Genomic DNA, 22,822 nt, shown 5'->3' with positions numbered 1-22,822 from the left:
ATGGACAAGGTAAACCAGTGGCACCCAGAGCATACCTTCCAAGTCTAGCGGAAGCAGCACATGGGCTGACTCATCTAGGCAAAGAAGGGATGTGTAAGCTAGTAAGAGCTTATTGGTGCGCCCCAGGATTTTCTTCCCACGTGGGTAAAAGAGCGATGACATGTCTCACCTGCTTGAGGAAGAATATCGGAAAGGCAATACCGACAGAGCCATTCCATATCCCTCCGACAGATGGTCCTTTCCAGGTAATACAGATTTATTTCATACAATTGCCACTTTGTAGAAATTTAAAGTATGTTTTGGTCTGTATTGATGTGTTCTCAAATTGGGTCGAAGCATTTCCCGCGGCCACAAATACCGCTGTGTTTACTGCAAAGAAAATTGTGCAGGAATTTGTGTGTAGGTACGGTATCCCTAGAATAATTGAAAGTGATAGGGGTACCCACTTTACAGGTGAAGTCTTTCAAACAATGTGTAAGTTGATGGGAATTAATAGTAAGCTGCATACTCCGTATCGCCCCCAGGCGAGTGCAAAGGTGGAAAGAGTTAACAGCACTATTAAAAATAAATTAAGCAAGGTAATGACTGAAACAGGACTGTTGTGGCCTGAAGCTTTGCCAATTGTATTATACAGCATCAGAACCACTCCTAGGTCCCCTCTTAATCTGTCTCCTTTTGAAATTCTGTTTGGTCGACAACCCCATATTATGATTAACCCCCAGGATGATTTGAAATGTAACAATGAAGTAACCGTAAAGTATTTGGTTAAGATGAGTAAGCAATTGAGGAATCAGAATGATAATCTAAAGTTGGTGATTCCTGATTTGCCAGACAGTAATTGTCATGACATTGAACCTGGGGATTATGTAATGATACGGAATTTTCTACGCTCAGGTTGCCTTATTGACAGATGGGAAGGACCATATCAAGTCTTATTGACCAGCACAACTGCTTTGAAGGTTGCCGAGAGAGAGACTTGGGTCCATACGTCTCATTGTAAAAAGGTTGCGGATCCAGAGAAGTCCCGTGACAAAGAACAGACGGTAGAGGTTGTATCACTAGAGTGTCTGTTCAGGGAAGATTGAGACAACACCTGAGCGTTGAGGATAATAAGACCAGAAGCTTGTCGAGCCAGATTTCTTTTTCCCATTTGTTATTTTCTCCAGTTCCCACCTCCCTCCTATTTCCTTTCCCCCTTCTTATTTTTCTCCTTTTACTCCTCTAAGATGGACCTGCCCCAAGAGACTGTGATTCGGATTTTCCTGTTGACCATGATGTTGACCAGAGCAGTCTGTTTCGGTGAGAGTATCATGGAGGTCGAGAAAGGATCGGGAATGGGTTCTGATGACCAGGATGCAGGCGTAGATTTCCAAGAACATCATAATCTCCGAGTAAAGGCGAGTATCAGAAAACGATCTGGTAGCATTGACAATAGAAGGAATTGTGAAGGATTGTTAGCTGAAGAGAACTGCATCTGTAGGCATTGTGACAATATAGTTGAGGATGGGTGCATAAAGAAATGTCAGTCCAGTTTTAATGTCCACATGGACCGGCATCCATTGAGTGACTATCACTCCCTAGTGGGTAAAGTGTTAAATCAGACAGACTGTTGGGTATGCTCTCAAGTACCTCAAGGTCATAGCAAATCAGGACTAGTACCATTCCCATTAACTGTAGGAGAGGTGCTTGAGCTAAGTGGTGGGAGGCCGGTGGACAAGAGGTTTAATATCTCTAGTCCTCCTAGTTTGAAGCTCCACCAATATCATGTGGATAGGTCCTTAGTGTGCTTTAACATTTCCAATCCCCGAAAGCCGGGAAATTGGGAAGTGTCATGGAGTAATCAAACCATGACATTCTCACATAGAGCCGACAGATTGCCCATAGACACAGAACTTATACGCCAGATAGCCGACCATAGGAAATTCTTTCGGTATAGGTACACCTTAGGAAGTAGGATCATGCGAGTTGGAGAAGTATCACCAGGATACTGTGCACAGATCGTACAAACTGATACGTGTACTAAACAGAGATGAGCGCCTGAAATTTTTCGGGTTTTGTGTTTTGGTTTTGGGTTCGGTTCCGCGGCCGTGTTTTGGGTTCGACCGCGTTTTGGCAAAACCTCACCGAATTTTTTTTGTCGGATTCGGGTGTGTTTTGGATTCGGGTGTTTTTTAAAAAAAACACTAAAAAACAGCTTAAATCATAGAATTTGGGGGTCATTTTGATCCCATATTATTATTAACCTCAAAAACCATAATTTCCACTCATTTTCAGTCTATTCTGAATACCTCACACCTCACAATATTATTTTTAGTCCTAAAATTTGCACCAAGGTCGCTGGATGACTAAGCTAAGCGACACTAGTGGCCGACACAAACACCTGGCCCATCTAGGAGTGGCACTGCAGTGTCACGCAGGATGTCCCTTCCAAAAAACCCTCCCTAAATCAGCACATGACGCAAAGAAAAAAAGAGGCGCAATGAGGTAGCTGACTGTGTGAGTAAGATAAGCGACCCTAGTGGCCGACACAAACACCGGGCCCATTTAGGAGTGGCACTGCAGTGTCACGCAGGATGTCCCTTCCAAAAAACCCTCCCCAATCAGCACATGACGCAAAGAAAAAAAGAGGCGCAATGAGGTAGCTGACTGTGTGAGTAAGATTAGCGACCCTAGTGGCCGACACAAACACCGGGCCCATTTAGGAGTGGCACTGCAGTGTCACGCAGGATGTCCCTTCCAAAAAAACCCTCCCCAATCAGCACATGACGCAAAGAAAAAAAGAGGCGCAATGAGGTAGCTGACTGTGTGAGTAAGATTAGCGACCCTAGTGGCCGACACAAACACCGGGCCCATTTAGGAGTGGCACTGCAGTGTCACGCAGGATGTCCCTTCCAAAAAACCCTCCCCAATCAGCACATGACGCAAAGAAAAAAAGAGGCGCAATGAGGTAGCTGACTGTGTGAGTAAGATTAGCGACCCTAGTGGCCGACACAAACACCGGGCCCATCTAGGAGTGTCACGCAGGATGTCCCTTCCAAAAAACCCTCCCCAATCAGCACATGACGCAAAGAAAAAAAGAGGCGCAATGAGGTAGCTGACTGTGTGAGTAAGATAAGCGACCCTAGTGGCCGACACAAACACCGGGCCCATTTAGGAGTGGCACTGCAGTGTCACGCAGGATGTCCCTTCCAAAAAACCCTCCCCAATCAGCACATGACGCAAAGAAAAAAAGAGGCGCAATGAGGTAGCTGACTGTGTGAGTAAGATTAGCGACCCTAGTGGCCGACACAAACACCGGGCCCATCTAGGAGTGGCACTGCAGTGTCACGCAGGATGTCCCTTCCAAAAAACCCTCCCCAATCAGCACATGACGCAAAGAAAAAAAGAGGCGCAATGAGGTAGCTGACTGTGTGAGTAAGATTAGCGACCCTAGTGGCCGACACAAACACCGGGCCCATTTAGGAGTGGCACTGCAGTGTCACGCAGGATGTCCCTTCCAAAAAACCCTCCCCAATCAGCACATGACGCAAAGAAAAAAAGAGGCGCAATGAGGTAGCTGACTGTGTGAGTAAGATTAGCGACCCTAGTGGCCGACACAAACACCGGGCCCATTTAGGAGTGGCACTGCAGTGTCACGCAGGATGTCCCTTCCAAAAAACCCTCCCCAAACAGCACATGACGCAAAGAAAAATAAAAGAAAAAAGAGGTGCAAGATGGAATTGTCCTTGGGCCCTCCCACCCACCCTTATGTTGTATAAACAAAACAGGACATGCACACTTTAACCAACCCATCATTTCAGTGACAGGGTCTGCCACACGACTGTGACTGATATGACGGGTTGGTTTGGACCCCCCCCCAAAAAAGAAGCAATTAATCTCTCCTTGCAGAAACTGGCTCTACAGAGGCAAGATGTCCACCTCATCATCACCCTCCGATATATCACCGTGTACATCCCCCTCCTCACAGATTATCAATTCGTCCCCACTGGAATCCACCATCTCAGCTCCCTGTGTACTTTGTGGAGGCAATTGCTGCTGGTCAATGTCTCCGCGGAGGAATTGATTATAATTCATTTTAATGAACATCATCTTCTCCACATTTTCTGGATGTAACCTCGTACGCCGATTGCTGACAAGGTGAGCGGCGGCACTAAACACTCTTTCGGAGTACACACTTGTGGGAGGGCAACTTAGGTAGAATAAAGCCAGTTTGTGCAATGGCCTCCAAATTGCCTCTTTTTCCTGCCAGTATAAGTATGGACTGTGTGACGTGCCTACTTGGATGCGGTCACTCATATAATCCTCCACCATTCTTTCAATGGTGAGAGAATCATATGCAGTGACAGTAGACGACATGTCCGTAATCGTTGTCAGGTCCTTCAGTCCGGACCAGATGTCAGCATCAGCAGTCGCTCCAGACTGCCCTGCACCACCGCCAGCGGGTGGGCTCGGAATTCTGAGCCTTTTCCTCGCACCCCCAGTTGCGGGAGAATGTGAAGGAGGAGATGTTGACAGGTCGCGTTCCGCTTGACTTGACAATTTTCTCACCAGCAGGTCTTTCAACCCCAGCAGACTTGTGTCTGCCGGAAAGAGAGATCCAAGGTAGGCTTTAAATCTAGGATCGAGCACGGTGGCCAAAATGTAGTGCTCTGATTTCAACAGATTGACCACCCGTGAATCCTTGTTAAGCGAATTAAGGGCTCCATCCACAAGTCCCACATGCCTAGCGGAATCGCTCCGTGTTAGCTCCTCCTTCAATGTCTCCAGCTTCTTCTGCAAAAGCCTGATGAGGGGAATGACCTGACTCAGGCTGGCAGTGTCTGAACTGACTTCACGTGTGGCAAGTTCAAAGGGCATCAGAACCTTGCACAACGTTGAAATCATTCTCCACTGCGCTTGAGACAGGTGCATTCCACCTCCTATATCGTGCTCAATTGTATAGGCTTGAATGGCCTTTTGCTGCTCCTCCAACCTCTGAAGCATATAGAGGGCTGAATTCCACCTCGTTACCACTTCTTGCTTCAGATGATGGCAGGGCAGGTTCAGTAGTTTTTGGTGGTGCTCCAGTCTTCTGTACGTGGTGCCTGTACGCCGAAAGTGTCCCGCAATTTTTCTGGCCACCGACAGCATCTCTTGCACGCCCCTGTCGTTTTTTAAATAATTCTGCACCACCAAATTCAAGGTATGTGCAAAACATGGGACGTGCTGGAATTTGCCCATATTTAATGCACACACAATATTGCTGGCGTTGTCCGATGCCACAAATCCACAGGAGAGTCCAATTGGGGTAAGCCATTCCGCGATGATCTTCCTCAGTTGCCGTAAGAGGTTTTCAGCTGTGTGCGTATTCTGGAAACCGGTGATACAAAGCGTAGCCTGCCTAGGAAATAGTTGGCGTTTGCGAGATGCTGCTACTGGTGCCGCCGCTGCTGTTCTTGCGGCGGGAGTCCATACATCTACCCAGTGGGCTGTCACAGTCATATAGTCCTGACCCTGCCCTGCTCCACTTGTCCACATGTCCGTGGTTATGTGGACATTGGGTACAGCTGCATTTTTTAGGACACTGGTGACTCTTTTTCTGAGGTCTGTGTAAATTTTCGGTATCGCCTGCCTAGAGAAATGGAACCTAGATGGTATTTGGTACCGGGGACACAGTACCTCCAACAAGTCTCTAGTTGGCTCTGCAGTAATGATGGATACCGGAACCACGGTTCTCACCACCCAGGATGCCAAGGCCTCAGTTATCCGCTTTGCAGTAGGATGACTGCTGTGATATTTCATCTTCCTCGCAAAGGACTGTTGGACAGTCAATTGCTTGGTGGAAGTAGTAAAAGTGGTCTTACGACTTCCCCTCTGGGATGACCATCGACTCCCAGCAGCAACAACAGCAGCGCCAGCAGCAGTAGGCGTTACACGCAAGGATGCATCGGAGGAATCCCAGGCAGGAGAGGAATCGTCAGAATTGCCAGTGACATGGCCTGCAGGACTATTGGCATTCCTGGGGAAGGAGGAAATTGACACTGAGGGAGTTGGTGGGGTGGTTTGCGTGAGCTTGGTTACAAGAGGAAGGGATTTACTGGTCAGTGGACTGCTTCCGCTGTCACCCAAAGTTTTTGAACTTGTCACTGTCTTATTATGAATGCGCTGCAGGTGATGTATAAGGGAGGATGTTCCGAGGTGGTTAACGTCCTTACCCCTACTTATTACAGCTTGACAAAGGGAACACACGGCTTGACACCTGTTGTCCGCATTTCTGTTGAAATACCTCCACACCGAAGAGCTGATTTTTTTGGTATTTTCACCTGGCATGTCAACGGCCATATTCCTCCCACCGACAACAGGTGTCTCCCCGGGTGCCTGACTTAAACAAACCACCTCACCATCAGAATCCTCCTGGTCAATTTCCTCCCCAGCGCCAGCAACACCCATATCCTCCTCATCCTGGTGTACTTCAACACTGACATCTTCAATCTGACTATCAGGAACTGGACTGCGGGTGCTCCTTCCAGCACTTGCAGGGGGCGTGCAAATGGTGGAAGGCGCATGCTCTTCACGTCCAGTGTTGGGAAGGTCAGGCATCGCAACCGACACAATTGGACTCTCCTTGTGGATTTGGGATTTCGAAGAATGCACAGTTCTTTGCTGTGCTTTTGCCAGCTTGAGTCTTTTCATTTTTCTAGCGAGAGGCTGAGTGCTTCCATCCTCATGTGAAGCTGAACCACTAGCCATGAACATAGGCCAGGGCCTCAGCCGTTCCTTGCCACTCCGTGTGGTAAATGGCATATTGGCAAGTTTACGCTTCTCCTCCGACAATTTTATTTTAGGTTTTGGAGTCCTTTTTTTACTGATATTTGGTGTTTTGGATTTGACATGCTCTGTACTATGACATTGGGCATCGGCCTTGGCAGACGACGTTGCTGGCATTTCATCGTCTCGGCCATGACTAGTGGCAGCAGCTTCAGCACGAGGTGGAAGTGGATCTTGATCTTTCCCTAATTTTGGAACCTCAACATTTTTGTTCTCCATATTTTAATAGGCACAACTAAAAGGCACCTCAGGTAAACAATGGAGATGGATGGATACTAGTATACAATTATGGACGGACTGCCGAGTGCCGACACAGAGGTAGCCACAGCCGTGAACTACCGTACTGTACTGTGTCTGCTGCTAATATAGACTGGTTGATAAAGAGATGTCGTAGTATGTATGTATGAAGAAGAAAGAAAAAAAAACCACGGTTAGGTGGTATACAATTATGGACGGACTGCCGAGTGCCGACACAGAGGTAGCCACAGCCGTGAACTACCGTACTGTACTGTGTCTGCTGCTAATATAGACTGGTTGATAAAGAGATGTCGTAGTATGTATGTATGAAGAAGAAAGAAAAAAAACCCACGGTTAGGTGGTATACAATTATGGACGGACTGCCGAGTGCCGACACAGAGGTAGCCACAGCCGTGAACTACCGTACTGTACTGTGTCTGCTGCTAATATAGACTGGTTGATAAAGAGATGTCGTAGTATGTATGTATGAAGAAGAAAGAAAAAAAAACCAAGGGTAGGTGGTATACAATTATGGACGGACTGCCGAGTGCCGACACAGAGGTAGCCACAGCCGTGAACTACCGTACTGTACTGTGTCTGCTGCTAATATAGACTGGTTGATAAAGAGATTTCGTAGTATGTATGTATAAAGAAGAAAGAAAAAAAAAACCACGGTTAGGTGGTATACAATTATGGACGGACTGCCGAGTGCCGACACAGAGGTAGCCACAGCCGTGAACTACCGTACTGTACTGTGTCTGCTGCTAATATAGACTGGTTGATAAAGAGATGTCGTAGTATGTATGTATGTATGAAGAAGAAAGAAAAAAAAACCACGGTTAGGTGGTATACAATTTTGGACGGACTGCCGAGTGCCGACACAGAGGTAGCCACAGCCGTGAACTACCGTACTGTACTGTGTCTGCTGCTAATATAGACTGGTTGATAAAGAGATGTCGTAGTATGTATGTATGAAGAAGAAAGAAAAAAAACCCACGGTTAGGTGGTATACAATTATGGACGGACTGCCGAGTGCCGACACAGAGGTAGCCACATCCGTGAACTACCGTACTGTACTGTGTCTGCTGCTAATATAGACTGGTTGATAAAGAGATGTCGTAGTATGTATGTATAAAGAAGAAAGAAAAAAAAACCACGGTTAGGTGGTATACAATTATGGACGGACTGCCGAGTGCCGACACAGAGGTAGCCACAGCCGTGAACTACCGTACTGTACTGTGTCTGCTGCTAATATAGACTGGTTGATAAAGAGATGTCGTAGTATGTATGTATGAAGAAGAAAGAAAAAAAAAACCACGGTTAGGTGGTATACAATTATGGACGGACTGCCGAGTGCCGACACAGAGGTAGCCACAGCCGTGAACTACCGTACTGTACTGTGTCTGCTGCTAATATAGACTGGTTGATAAAGAGATGTAGTAGTATGTATGTATAAAGAAGAAAGAAAAAAAAACCACGGGTAGGTGGTATACAATTATGGATGGACTGCCGAGTGCCGACACAGAGGTAGCTACAGCCGTGAACTACCGTACTGTGTCTGCTGCGACTGGATGATAAATAATGATATAAAAAATATATATATATCACTACTGCAGCCGGACAGGTATATATATTATATAATGACGGACCTGCTGGACACTGTCTGTCAGCAGAATGAGTTTTTTATAGAATAAAAAAAAAACACCACACAAGTGAAGTCACACGACGAGTGTTTAACTTTTTCAGGCAATCACAATATAGTATACTACTAACTATACTGGTGGTCAGTGTGGTCAGGTCACTGGTCAGTCACACTGGCAGTGGCACTCCTGCAGCAAAAGTGTGCACTGTTTAATTTTAATATAATATGTACTCCTGGCTCCTGCTATAACCTATAACTGGCACTGCAGTGCTCCCCAGTCTCCCCCACAATTATAAGCTGTGTGAGCTGAGCACAGTCAGATATATAATATATACATAGATGATGCAGCACACTGGGCTGAGCAGTGCACACAGATATGGTATGTGACTGTCTTGTACTCCTGGCTCCTGCTATAACCTATAACTGGCACTGCAGTGCTCCCCAGTCTCCCCCACAATTATAAGCTGTGTGAGCTGAGCACAGTCAGATATATAATATATACATAGATGATGCAGGCATGCAGCACACTGGGCTGAGCAGTGCACACAGATATGGTATGTGACTGAGTCACTGTGTGTACCGTTTTTTTCAGGCAGAGAACGGATATATTAAATAAAACAACTGCACTGCTGGTGGTCACTGTGGTCAGTCACTAAACTCTGCACTCTCTTCTACAGTATCAGCCTCAGGTCAATCTCTCTCTCTCTCTCCTAATCTAAATGGAGAGGACGCCAGCCACGTCCTCTCCCTATCAATCTCAATGCACGTGTGAAAATGGCGGCGACGCGCGGCTCCTTATATAGAATCCGAGTCTCGCGAGAATCCGACAGCGTCATGATGACGTTCGGGCGCGCTCGGGTTAACCGAGCAAGGCGGGAAGATCCGAGTCGCTCGGACCCGTGAAAAAAAACATGAAGTTCGTGCGGGTTCGGATTCAGAGAAACCGAACCCGCTCATCTCTAGTACTAAACAGATGGGAGAATTAGGTTTAGGAGAGTTCACATGGAAAATTTGTAATATGGTTATGTCACACTCCGTCCCATATGTTCTCCCCGATGATGCATATTTCATATGCGGGAGGAAGGCGTATAAGTGGCTTGCCCCAAACTCAGAAGGGTTATGTTATATTGGAAAAGTACTGCCTGAGGTAATGACTGTATCCCACACTAAAATGAAAGATATTCACCGCAGTGCCCAAGCTCCTTATACTCACACTCATTACGAGCACATCGTTAAACGGCACCTGATAGAAAGAACAGAGCATTCGGCCTCTGACCTGATCCATGAATCCACCGGGATTCAATTCCTACTCGCGTTAGATATCACTCGTACCGCCAGAGGAGTGATAAATTACAAATATATATCTGCGCTTGCAAATTTATTAGACAATATCACCGAAATGTATGACGACACATTCAGGTACACTGGGAAAGAGTTACAAGCCTACAAAACAGAACTGGTTCAGCATAGGATGATTCTCAATTACCTCACAGCTGTGACAGGCGGGTATTGTGTTACCCTGGCAACTCAATATGGAATCAAGTGCTGTACATACATTACAAACAGCACGGAGGACCCAGCCGAGGTCATAGACCAAAAGATGGATGACATTTTACAATTAAAGTGGGAGTTCCGAAGGAAACACAATCTCACTCTCCCTGCTGTGGGTAATGAGCTGACCAGTTGGGTGTCATGGTTGAACCCACGAAATTGGTTCTCTGGTTTAGGAGAATGGGCCCAAGGTATTATCATGGATGTAGGGAAATTTCTTTTGTGTATTCTGGGTGTCATCATATTGGTCGGTCTGATATTTAGATGCGTTCGGGTTTTAACGAAGTGTAAACGTAGTGCCCGAGTGATGAGTTTAAGAAGTGAAGACACTGTACTAACAACTACTAATTTGATTTATGACCCAACGATAGAGACAATGTTGTGATGAAAATGTGATTCCACGGTCCGTTTCTTTCACCCGTTTCTCCTTTGTTTTCCTCCAAGGTACAAAGACATCCGCTTGGAAGAAGAATTTGACAACCTTTTACACAGACCACTGATGGACAATGCCATAGACCCCCAATATCCCTAGTGACTTTAAATTTTACGATAGCCCAACACTTTAAAGATTGTAAGTCTATGGACATTGAGAAAGCTTTTTGCTCAAGCAATTATAGCAAAAGCATCGGGAGACTACAGTCAACATGTACATCGAGACAAGACGCAAGACAAGACGCAAGACAAGACCTCAATCAACAAATGTATATTAAACTCACATAGTTTATGACTGCATTTACCATAATTGCTTCTTATCTTCATTTCTACAACCTTCAGGTAATGACACACATAGTCGATAGGGAATATAGGCACAGATATCAGCACTCGCATATTCCCCCCATTCATGTATCATCAACTAAAATGTGCTCCCCCATTTTGTTGCAACCAAAAGCCGAAAAGAGCTCGGTAAAGTTTGACAGCCCATCCACAGGCCCGTAATACGGGATAAGAAGGAATTCAAATGTATACTTCGCAATACCTCGAAGCTTGATTTAAAACACGTACGGCACGATGATACATGACCCCTCAAACATGGACTTATACACACATGCTTCTACTATCTCACTAGGTCATACCTTTTTTCCCACCTTCTTCTCTTCTCCCTTACCCAATCATAGAAATGTATTTACATATGACATATATTTTTCTCTTTTTGAACTGTTTTAGGAAGTGGCAGTTATTGGTGACTGCCAAAGGGTGGTCTGTCAAAGTCAGAAAAATATCACGCTGCACGTTGCCATATATTCACCTCATGCGCTTGCCCGCTGCACATGCACTTTCACTGGCGTGCGTGCACATACTCGCAAATGCGTGACGGCGCCTCTACGGGCGTGCGCTCGAGCGCATGGTATGTGCACTTACGGTAGAGTTTGTGCGCGTCTAGCGAGCGACTCAATCGCTCCTTAATAAATCCAAATAGCATGTTTTATAGATAATGTTCCCCTTAGTGATAACTGTAAGTTTGTTTAATGTGACTTGTTCATGGACATAGGAATCCCTCTTTTCATGATACAAAGGGTCTGTCTAAGGTTGAACAGTGGTGTCTGGTACCTAACCGAAGAGTATTTTAATAGCAACAATCCGGTGTTGGTTAGGTAAAGATTAATCGCTCCTGCGTATAGTTATGGCCATTAGTAGATTCTGGACATTTCATATATTTGCAGTTCATTATCCATGCGGCGGGAATCCGGAGATTCCCTCCCACCTGAGCTGTTTAAAATAGTCACAGCCCACCTGTTCAAATCCACCTATGACCTTTTGTTATAGTGCAGAGAGACATTCCTGTGTCCAATGAAGAATAAGGTTGTAGGGCCCTTTGAAGTACACTGTATGTTGTGTATATAAGGGTCACTGATCCCAGACCGGCCAGTACTCTCTCTTCAACAGTTATCGCTGATAATTGGAGGACTGGATTCCGGTTGCGCCTGCGAGTGTTCCCCGTATGGTATGTTTCTCTGTGGCCACTTTGTTACCCGTGTGATGTTAGCCATTCATTCTTAGTCTATGTATTTGTATTAGCGATTGTTTACTATTGTATATTTCTGTCTAGATAATCTGTTAGAATTATATGTTAGTTTGTAGTGTATGACTTGTGAACTGTTTACCTTTTTCAATATAACTTAAAAGCTTGTTAGTAAAGGTGTTGGAACCTTAGCACGGTATGGTGTGTTCATTACATTGCAGTGGGTAATAGTAGCGTCTCGATCGCTCAAACAGCTTTAGTGTTAATCAGGTTAAGCAGCGTTATATCGCTACAGTGTTTCAGAACAAGGTTTACAACATAAGAGTATCCTTTCTGTGTGTTACATTCAAGGTTTACTGATTATCATCTTGTGAGCGTCTGCGCCGCTCGTGATCTCCTTGTGGTCCCGAGCGTCCGCTACGCTGGTAGCGTAGCATTACGGTAGTCGCTCGCCTATAGCGTGCTCGACACCAAGTGTAAGCTGTGAGCGAGCGTGCCGCATTTGCGTCTCGATCACGGCCGAGCGTATGCTACGCTAAGTGCGTACCCTTACGGTACCCCATACGCCAATTGCGTATTAAGTCTCTTACCCATATAGTGAATATTATAAGGTAATCAAATCGACATTAACAAGTGTTAGCAGACAATGAAAAGGGGGTGCTTCATAGAGTATTAAACTTTATTACAGCAGCTTTTAAAAGTCTGAGTGATGAAACACAGGATTTCTTAATGGTCTCTGCTGTATCCCAATGCTGCTATTGTACTTGTGGCTTATGAGCAAGCATAACTGTATAATTTGATACACACTTTTGTCTCTTGTAAAAGCTGCTGTAATAAACTTCAATGCACTATGATATACCATCCTTCTCATTTTTCCACAGACTTATTGAGCCCCATCAGGATTTGTGTAATTTAGAAGGAAACTGCAGCATTTGGTGGTCTTGGCATGTAAACACAAGACTTTTATTTTCTTGATGAATTTACTCTAGAAGAGACTGAGGGGCAAATATACTAAGCGGCACGTTAAAAGCCGCCATGTCTCTGGTGGCTTCAACTACTGAATGTAAATTAGCTATAACTTTAAATCCAAAATCATGCATGTTTTATATTTAATATTATATGGAGAGTCAATACAATTTTCTAATCAGAAGAGCCTAGAAATTGTGTATGGTTGTACCAGCCCTCCAAAATATGCATACTAGATTGCAAATTTGAGGGTGCAACCTTGGGTATTTGTGCCTTGCCCATCACTAACTGTGAGATTCCAGAATAACACTGTGATAAAGATGTACAGTAGGTGCTTCAGCAGTCCGTAGTGAAGCGTGAGCTGCAGTTAAATGACATTGTAATATTGCGGACAGTATTTTAGCTTTCAGGTTCATATCTGGGAAGAAAAAAAATCAAATGTCTCTAGTTCACTTCCAATATAATAGCTTGGAGGATGGCAGTGGCATATGAAATGTGTAAGATAACTATGGGGTATTATGTACTTGGGGATATGGCCAGGTGCAATAGATATTTCAGGTTACAGCCTTTTAAATAAATGATATAGCTGCACACACAAGGTGCAATATTAAAATATAGTTGTCCTATATATAGTGAAGGTCCCCACAAGTGCTTGTATTAGCACTGAGTCTGTGTGGTCATGGAGGATCAAACAACATTGTTACTCATCATTCATATATTACATAGATGTAATGGAATCAGCATTTATTTCAGCAAAAGTGAAAAGATAATGATGGATATATGGATTCTTCAGTGCTTACTGCAACACACTGTCATAGTTCAAACAGCCATCATGAATCTAGAAGTAATATTTACAGAGAAAGCTGGAACTTTATTCCATAACATAGCAAACCATTTATCAACATTTCTTCTATTTCTCAAGCCATAAAATAATATTTCCAACTGTGCAGAACAACTTTGATGAACTACTTTGAAAACACATTTTTTTTTTCTGAAGGTCAGACACCATGTAAAGAAAGGGCAAGTGAAGCCCCCAGTGGACAAGTGTTGCATAGCATCCTCAAAAAATATTGAGCAACTTCAGTGGAATAATCCTAATTTATTCTTTCTACATGGAATTCTAAATTGTCACTACATATCAAGTGACCTCATGAAGTGGGAAGAGAAATAAAAAATCAATATGACCCAGTGTAAAATCTTTTCCTCTGTAGACATCTTTCATTAAATGTTTATTCAGAGTCTCATAAATAAAAGCTCTATTCAGTCTTATCTATTTCTGATATGCTCAATATTTTCACGAGTTTATCTTTCATAAAGCAGAAATGAAATGACACATACTGGTAGGTTGCTTCCGGCTGTAGATCCTCGATGACGTAACTTGTTATGTTCCCTACTGAGATGCTATTGTCTCCCAAGTGTATGTGGTAAGCAATAATGTCTGATCCATTGCAGCACGGCTCCTCCCAACTTAGCAATAGGCACACTGATGATAGCATTGTGCATGAATCTAGATGGGCACCATCAGTCACATAAAGGTTGGGTACTGCGTCTGGGACAGAGGCTGGTGTTCGGCAGCTCACTAGATCACTAAAGGGTCCAACTCCAGATAAATTTACTGCCTGTGAAAACAAAGATACAATCTGCATTATGTAGGAAATACACATTTTCATTTTATTACGCTCATGAGAAAAATCATGTCTACAGAAAAGCACTGAAAATAAAAAGAAAAGCTATAGGCGTATATTCAATTGAAGTTGGACCCATTCCGACATGCATTTGTCAGAATGGATCCAACCAGGGCTATTCAAATGGCCATCTCATCTCTTGAAAAAGTCGAATTGAGGTGAGGGAGCAGAGAGGAGGAGACTGGGAAGGGGGGGGGGGGGGATCGGGGAGAGCCGGGGGGGAGTCGGGGGAGAGCAGCGCTACAGCAGCATTGTAGGAGGATGTGGCACCGCCGTCAGACCTCACGGCAGCGTCCACCCGGCTGCAGCAAGCGAGACCTCTCTTGCTGAGGCCGGGTGGACGCTGCCGCGAGCGGCAGCTGTGACACACCCTCCTGCATATGCTGCTCTCCCCCGTCTCCCCACGGCTCTACCCCCTCCCAGCTCCCTCATCTCAATCCGACTTTTTTAAAGTCGGATTGAGATGGTCAGAAAGGGGACCAAAACCTGTTGGATTCCGCCGATCCACCTGCTTTCCGACAAGTCGAATTCCCCAACTTGTCGGATAATTTTGTGGTATATTGAATAGGTCGGAACTCCTTCCAAGCTTAAAAAAGTCGTAAACTGACATCTTTTCACCAGACGGCAGCTTTCGACTTCAATTGAATATACCCCATAGGAAGTTATTCAGATTTGTTAGCAAACCAAAAAAGTTACCAATTGGGCAAAACCATGTGCGCTGCAGGTGTGGCAGATATAACATTTGCAGACAGAGTTAAGATTTGGTGGGTTATATTGTTTCTGTGCAGGGTAAATACTGTCTGCTTAGTTTTTACACTGTCTGCTTTCAGTTTGGACACACCCCACCCAAATCTAAATCTCTCTGCACATGTTACATCTGCCCCACCTGCAGTGCAACATGGTTTTTGCCCAATTTGCTAACTTTTTTGGTTTGCTAACAAACCTGAAAAAGGCCCATAGTCTATATATATATATACATATATATATATATATATACAAAGTTTATATTAACTTTCTAGAAACGATCAATGAATTGTACTGGACCATTGGTCATCCAGAATGTCAAAGTATTTTGCTGCAAACTTGTATCTCTTAAATTATGGAAAGGTTATATTTCGCACTGCCAAATTAAAATTAAATACAACAGATATTTTATTTATCTATACAGGTTGAGTATCCCATATCCAAATATTCCGAAAATACAGACTTTTTTGAGTGAGAGTGAGATAGTGAAACCTTTGTTTTCCGATGGCTCAATGTACACAAATTTTGTTTAATACTCAAAGTTATTAAAAATATTGTATTAAATGACCTTCAGGCTGTGTGTATAAGGTATATATGAAACATAAATGAATTGTGTGAATGTAGACACACTTTGTTTAATGCACAAAGTTATAAAAAATATTGGCTAAAATTACCTTCAGGCTGTGTGTATAAGGTGTATATGTAACATAAATTGATTCTGTGCTTAGATTTAGGTCCCATCACTATGATATCTCATTATGGTATGCAATTATTCCAAAATACGGAAAAATCCGATATCCAAAATTCCTCTAGTCCCAAGCATTTTGGATAAGGGATACTCAACCTGTAATAGCGTCATGAAAACTTACAAAAGGATACAAACAAAACATTTCACTAAAAAGTATTTTTCAAATGTTTCCTCGGGAATTACTGCCTGGCTCCTTCGATCTTCTTTGTTATGCGCAAGGTAGGCCATTGCGCAATATAAAATTTCTGTCTTCATTTTCTAAATGGCACTAGAATAATGGCAGATTTAAATTGGTTGATATAGGCAATACCGATTTGTTGCTAGGCATTATTATTATTACTCTTAGCATACCTTTGATCATATATTCTGGGATGCAATCTTCTACTCTTTTTCCCCATTGCTTTGCATAATAAATTATCCAGGACTGAATTACAGACGTGGAATTAAATAACACAACTGTGATACAGGGCCCATGCACTTGGATCAGACAGCACTTGTCGGCTGTTCGGGATACGGTCGCTATGTCGACACAACTTAGGTCGACAGTCATTAGGTCGACAACTGAAGGTTGACAAGGGCATTAGGTCGACATGTACTAGGTTGACAGGTCAAAAGGTCGACATAATTTTTTTTTTTAATGTAAATTTTGGGTCTTTTTCATACTTTAGGATCCACATGGATTACAATTGGGAACGGTAACCTGTGCCGAGCGCAGCGAAGCACCTTGCCCAAAGCATGGCGAACGAAGCGAGCCATGCGAGGGGACAAGGTGCACTAATTGAGGTTCCCCGTCATTTTATGAAGAAAACGACACCAAAAAATGTCCAAAAACTCATGTCGACCTTTTCACCTGTGGACCTCAGTTGTGTCGGCCCAACGACCCATACCCGGCTGTTCTGTGGAAGTCACAGGCCACAGCAAAGAGCAGGATGTGTATGCATGCATGGCTATCTGGCATTTCAGACTGACTCAGCAGTTCTACTGATCTCTAAGGCTACATACACATGCGTGTGGCTAAACAATGCTTGCTGATGGATACTGCAGGTCATTTGACCTCCCTTTCACAGAAGCTTTGAGATGTGTTAGCTAACATGTACCAAAGATATGCTGCAGTTTTTAAATAGTGCGTTGACATACATTTCCATAGGATCCAGTACATTCTACAAAGTACTGTATATTACCAGCTGTGAAAATGAATATGAATTTCACTTTTCTCTAAGGGCATCCTTTATCTACACTGAAAACTTTACATCTTTTGCCAGTCTGATACTGATACCATCTGTTGCGCACAAATTAATTGGGGAGGGATGGGCAGGTGATGCTGTTATTTTCTGGAAATTGCTTAATTGCAGCACTGTCCCTATACATAATGGCAACTCAGGGGATAGGGCCAAATCTGAGTTGCAGATCTGACCTCCCCACCTATCCCCCACAGTGGGGTATTTTTACTTATTAGCAAGTATGATGTGAGGCGTAATAATCCTCTTATAACACAGCAGTCTGGAGTAAAAGGAATAGACACCCAACCAAAACTGATTATATTGGTACTTGACATAATTGCCATTTCTCTTGTTTAATGAATCTACACAGTGCACTCCAGGGACGTGCGGTGAGCTAAATGGCTCAGGAGGCACTGGCTAACCCCAGAGCCAGATTTACATGCAATATATGAGCCAAATGGTACATCTGGGCATTATACACAGGTGAAGCAGTATAAACTCCTGGAAATCTGGTGAGTTTTGATTAGAGATGTGTGGAAAGGATACACAGGTGAGGCACTGCCTCACCTGCCATAGACTTTTTACTCCAGAGTTTGGGCTAAAAAAATTATTAGAATAATGCAAAGAAGATAATTCAAACAAATTATCAGTATTTTTCATATATTTTATTCAGTCAAAACTCTGATTTAAACGTAAGTATAGCAGGAAAGGCTCTGCCTCACCTGCCTCACCCCACCGCACGTCACTGGTGCACTCAGTAATGATATATGTGTTGTACTAGGCTCAGCACCTACTCCATTCCTATTAGGAGTATTCAATTAAGTGCCGTTTTTCCAATGGTCGAAAAAACGTCACTAAAACGACCACGGTTTTCGCACATTTTTGAATCCATTTTAGCCCATGCCTATTCACTTTTTTTTTTACTGTCGAAACGTTAAGGGGCGAAATCGGACCCAAAAGCGGGCGAAAACGGCTTGCAAATTCTACAGGAAAAATGTGTATTGGCGGTAAGTTTGCCGATCCACGTGGTTTTTGCCAGTGCCGGATTTTTCGACCAGTCGAAAAATCGGCACGGGCATTGAATAGGGTGAATGTAATTCGCCCTAAAAATGGGTAAAAAGTGCAGATTTTCCGACTGTCAGAAGATTCGTCACTAATTGAAAACACACCTATGGCTTCAAGATCCATGTGAAAGAACAGCCACTGGTAAGGATAACAGTGTTAAACATTATGGCCCTCATTCCGAGTTGATCGGTCGCAAGGCGAATTTAGCAGAGTTACACACGCTAAGCCGCCGCCTACTGGGAGTGTATCTTAGCATCTTAAAATTGCGACCGATGTATTCGCAATATTGCGCTCACAAACTACTTAGCAGTTTTAGAGTAGCTCCAGACTTACTCTGCCTGTGCGATCAGTTCAGTGCTTGTCGTTCCTGGTTTGACGTCACAAACACACCCAGCGTTCGCCCAACCACTCCCCCGTTTCTCCGGCCACTCCTGCGTTTTTTCCGGAAACGGTAGCGTTTTCAGCCACACTCCCATAAAACGGCCTGTTTCCGCCCAGTAACACCCATTTCCTGTCAATCACATTACGATCGCCGGAGCGATGAAAAAGCCGTGAGTAAAAATACTATCTTCATAGCAAAGATACTTGGCGCAGTCGCAGTGCGAATATTGCGCATGCGCACTAAGCGGAATTTCACTGCGATGCGATGAAAAATACCGAGCGAACGACTCGGAATGAGGGCCTATATTGGAGAGGCCGCTGAGCCATGAATATATGACAATTTCATTATCTGTGTGTCATTGCGGGTATAAGGAACGGATACTGTTTGTTTAAAAAAAACAGGGTTTTTTGCATCTAAACGAAACAGAAAATTGAGAGCAATCCTCTGATAACAGCCGTGCAGGTCCTCTCTAATGTAGTAGCAAACACAAATGATTTCACGTGATAAAACATTATTTTTACATGCCGTTTTGACCATTCAAGGAATGAAAGTTGTAGAACATTTTGTTTTATCTTTAAGTGCTGTTGAGCTACAGCTGGTGGTCAAACATCACAAAGCAACACTCTGGGGTGTGGAGAATAAGTTATTCTGTGGTTCTTAATGTGTGATTACGGCAGCGTGTTTCCAATTTTGAACAAAGGGGGGCATTTACTAAGCAGTGATAAGAGCGGAGAAGTGAGCCAGTCTAGAAGTTGGCCATGGCAACCAATCAGCACTGAAGTAACATCTAGAATTTACATACTATAAAATGATACACAGCTGCTAATTGGTTAATGGGGCAACTTCTCCTCTGGCTCACTTCTGCACGCTTTTCACTGCTTAGTAAATGTCCCCCAAAGACTATTATTTTGTGGTTACATTATTGTATCTGTATGCTTCAGCTGCCAGCTCCATCCTCTGGTTATGCTGGAGCTCAATAACACACAAGCTGCAGAACTAGAATAAATAATGTTTTTGCTAAAAGTGGACAGTGATGAAAGCTTTGTAGCCATTTCTGACATAAGATAGGCTTACTGACTAGAAAGAAATGAGGGCCGTGAGAGGATGAAGGAAATGAAAATGCCAAGGTGATGGAGAAACATAGCTCACTCAGGGGCAGATTTATTAAGCTCAGTGAAGTGATAAGGTGGAAGGTGATAAAGGACCAGCCAATCAGACCCTAACTACCATGTCACAGGCTGGGTTTAAAAAATGACAGTTAGGAGCTGACTGGCTGGTCCTTTATCACCTTCCGATTTATCACTTCACCGAGCTTAATAAATCTGCCCCTCAGTGATTCAAGCCACAGACAAGGTATAGACCAAACGTGAAGTGTCTGGCAATATGTATTAAGAGCCTCTCTTGTTGTTACAGATGTGGACCGGCGCTGATAGAAGACAAGGCTTCCATTGGTTTTGTTATTACTGTTAGTTTCTCTAACGTCCTAGTGGATGCTGGGGACTCCGTAAGGACCATGGGGAATAGACGGGCTCCGCAGGAGACTGGGCACTCTAAAGAAAGATTCAGTACTATCTGGTGTGCACTGGCTCCTCCCTCTATGCCCCTCCTCCAGACCTCAGTTAGAATCTGTGCCCGGCCAGAGCTGGGTGCTCCTAGTGGGCTCTCCTGAGCTTGCTAGAAAAGAAAGTATTTTGTCAGGTTTTTTATTTTCAGAGAGCTTCTGCTGGCAACAGACTCACTGCTACGAGGGACTGAGGGGAGAGAAGCAAACCTACTCACGGCAGCTAGGTAGCGCTTCTTAGGCTACTGGACACCATTAGCTCCAGAGGGATCGAACACAGGTACCTAACCTTGATCGTCCGTTCCCGGAGCCGCGCCGCCCGTCCCCCTCGCAGAGCCAGAAGTACAGAAGCAGCAGAAGCATGAAGACATCGAAATCGGCGGCTGAAGACTCCTGTCTTCACTTAAGATAGCGCACAGCACTGCAGCTGTGCGCCATTGCTCCCACAGCACACCGCACACTCCGGTCACTGTAGGGTGCAAGGTGCAGGGGGGTGGGGGCGCCCTGGGCAGCAATTAATTACCTTTTGGCAAAAATAGACATATATACAGTCTGGGACTGTATATATGCCCGAGCCCCCGCCATTTTTTACACATTAAAGCGGGACAGAAGCCCGCCGCTGAGGGGGCGGGGCCATCTTCCTCAGCACACCAGCGCCATTTTCTCTTCATAGCTCCGCTGGAAGAACGCTCCCCAAGCTCTCCCCTGCAGTATACAGGTGCAATAGAGGGTAAAAAAAGAGAGGGGGGGGCACATAAATTTAGGCGCAGAGATATATTTAACAGCAGCTACAGGGTAAACACTAAGGTACAGTGTAATCCCTGGGTTATATAGCGCTGGGGTGTGTACTGGCATACTCTCTCTCTGTCTCCCCAAAAGCCTTTGTGGGGTCCTGTCCTCAGTCAGAGCATTCCCTGTGTGTGTGCTGTGTGTCGGTACGCCTGTGTCGACATGTTTGATGAGGAAGGATACGTGGAGGCAGAACAAGTGCAGCGGAGTGTGGTGTCGCCGCCGACGGTGCCGACACCTGATTGGATGGATATGTGGAAGGTGTTAAATGATAATGTAAACTCCTTGCATAACAGATTGGATAAAACTGTAACCTTGGGACAGTCAGGGTCTCAACCCATGCCTGATCCTACAGCACAGAGGCCGTCAGGGTCTCAAAAGCGCACACTATCCCAGATAGTTGACACAGATGTCGACACGGAATCTGACTCCAGTGTCGATGACGATGAGGCAAAGTTGCAGCCTAAAATGACTAAAGCCATCCGCTACATGATTGTAGCAATGAAGGATGTATTACACATTTCTGAGGAAAATCCTGTCCCTGACAACAGGATTTATATGTATGGGGAGAAAAAGCAGGAAGTGACTTTTCCCCCTTCACATGAATTAAATGAATTATGTGAAAAAGCGTGGGATTCCCCTGACAGGAAGGTGAAAATTTCCAAGAGATTACTTATGGCGTATCCTTTCCTGCCAACGGACAGGTTACGCTGGGAATCCTCCCCTAGGGTAGACAAGGCGTTGACACGCTTGTCTAAGAAGGTGGCCCTGCCGTCTCAGGATACGGCCGCCCTAAAGGATCCTGCGGATAGAAAGCAGGAAGCTATCCTGAAGTCTGTTTATACACATTCTGGCACACTGCTGAGGCCAGCAATTGCTTCGGCCTGGATGTGTAGTGCGGTGGCTGCATGGACGGATACTCTGTCTGAGGAGATAGATACCCTGAACAGGGACACTGTTCTACTGACCCTGGCACATATCAAGGACGCGGTCCTATATATGCGGGATGCCCAGAGGGACATTTGCCTGCTGGGCTCTAGAGTAAACGCAATGTCCATTTCTGCCAGAAGGGTCTTATGGACTCGGCAATGGACAGGGGATACAGACTCTAAAAAACACATGGAGGTTTTACCTTATAAGGGTGAGGAATTGTTTGGGGACGGTCTCTCGGACCTAGTTTCCACAGCTACGGCTGGGAAGTCAAATTTCTTGCCTTATGTCCCTCCACAGCCTAAGAAAGCACCGTATTACCAAATGCAGTCCTTTCATTCTCAGAAGAGCAAGAAGGTCAGAGGTGCGTCCTTTCTTGCCAGAGGCAGGGGTAGAGGAAAAAAGCTGCACCATGCAGCTTGTTCCCAGAAACAAAAGTCTTCCCCGGCTTCCACTAAATCCACCGCATGACGCTGGGGCTCCACAGGCGGAGCCAGGAGCCGTGGGGGCGCGTCTCCGACATTTCAGCCACCAG

General features: G+C 44.7%; 1 protein-coding gene across 3 annotated transcripts in view; it reads right to left on the bottom strand.

Annotated features, from left to right (window-relative positions):
- FNDC3B (fibronectin type III domain containing 3B) overlaps positions 1 to 22,822 on the bottom strand; it is a 617,129-nt gene that overhangs the window by 87,737 nt on the left and 506,570 nt on the right. For all 3 annotated transcript variants that reach the window (XM_063916263.1, XM_063916264.1, XM_063916265.1), the window contains exon 22: positions 14,502 to 14,782. In XM_063916263.1, the coding sequence (XP_063772333.1) occupies positions 14,502 to 14,782 (281 nt within the window). The remainder of the gene's footprint in view (positions 1 to 14,501; positions 14,783 to 22,822) is intronic.

This window comes from Pseudophryne corroboree, chromosome 4, assembly GCF_028390025.1.
Source record: "Pseudophryne corroboree isolate aPseCor3 chromosome 4, aPseCor3.hap2, whole genome shotgun sequence".
NCBI lineage: Eukaryota > Metazoa > Chordata > Amphibia > Anura > Myobatrachidae > Pseudophryne > Pseudophryne corroboree.
The sequence above is the reverse complement of the archived record's forward strand: the minus strand, read 5'-3'. Positions and strand labels throughout refer to the sequence as shown.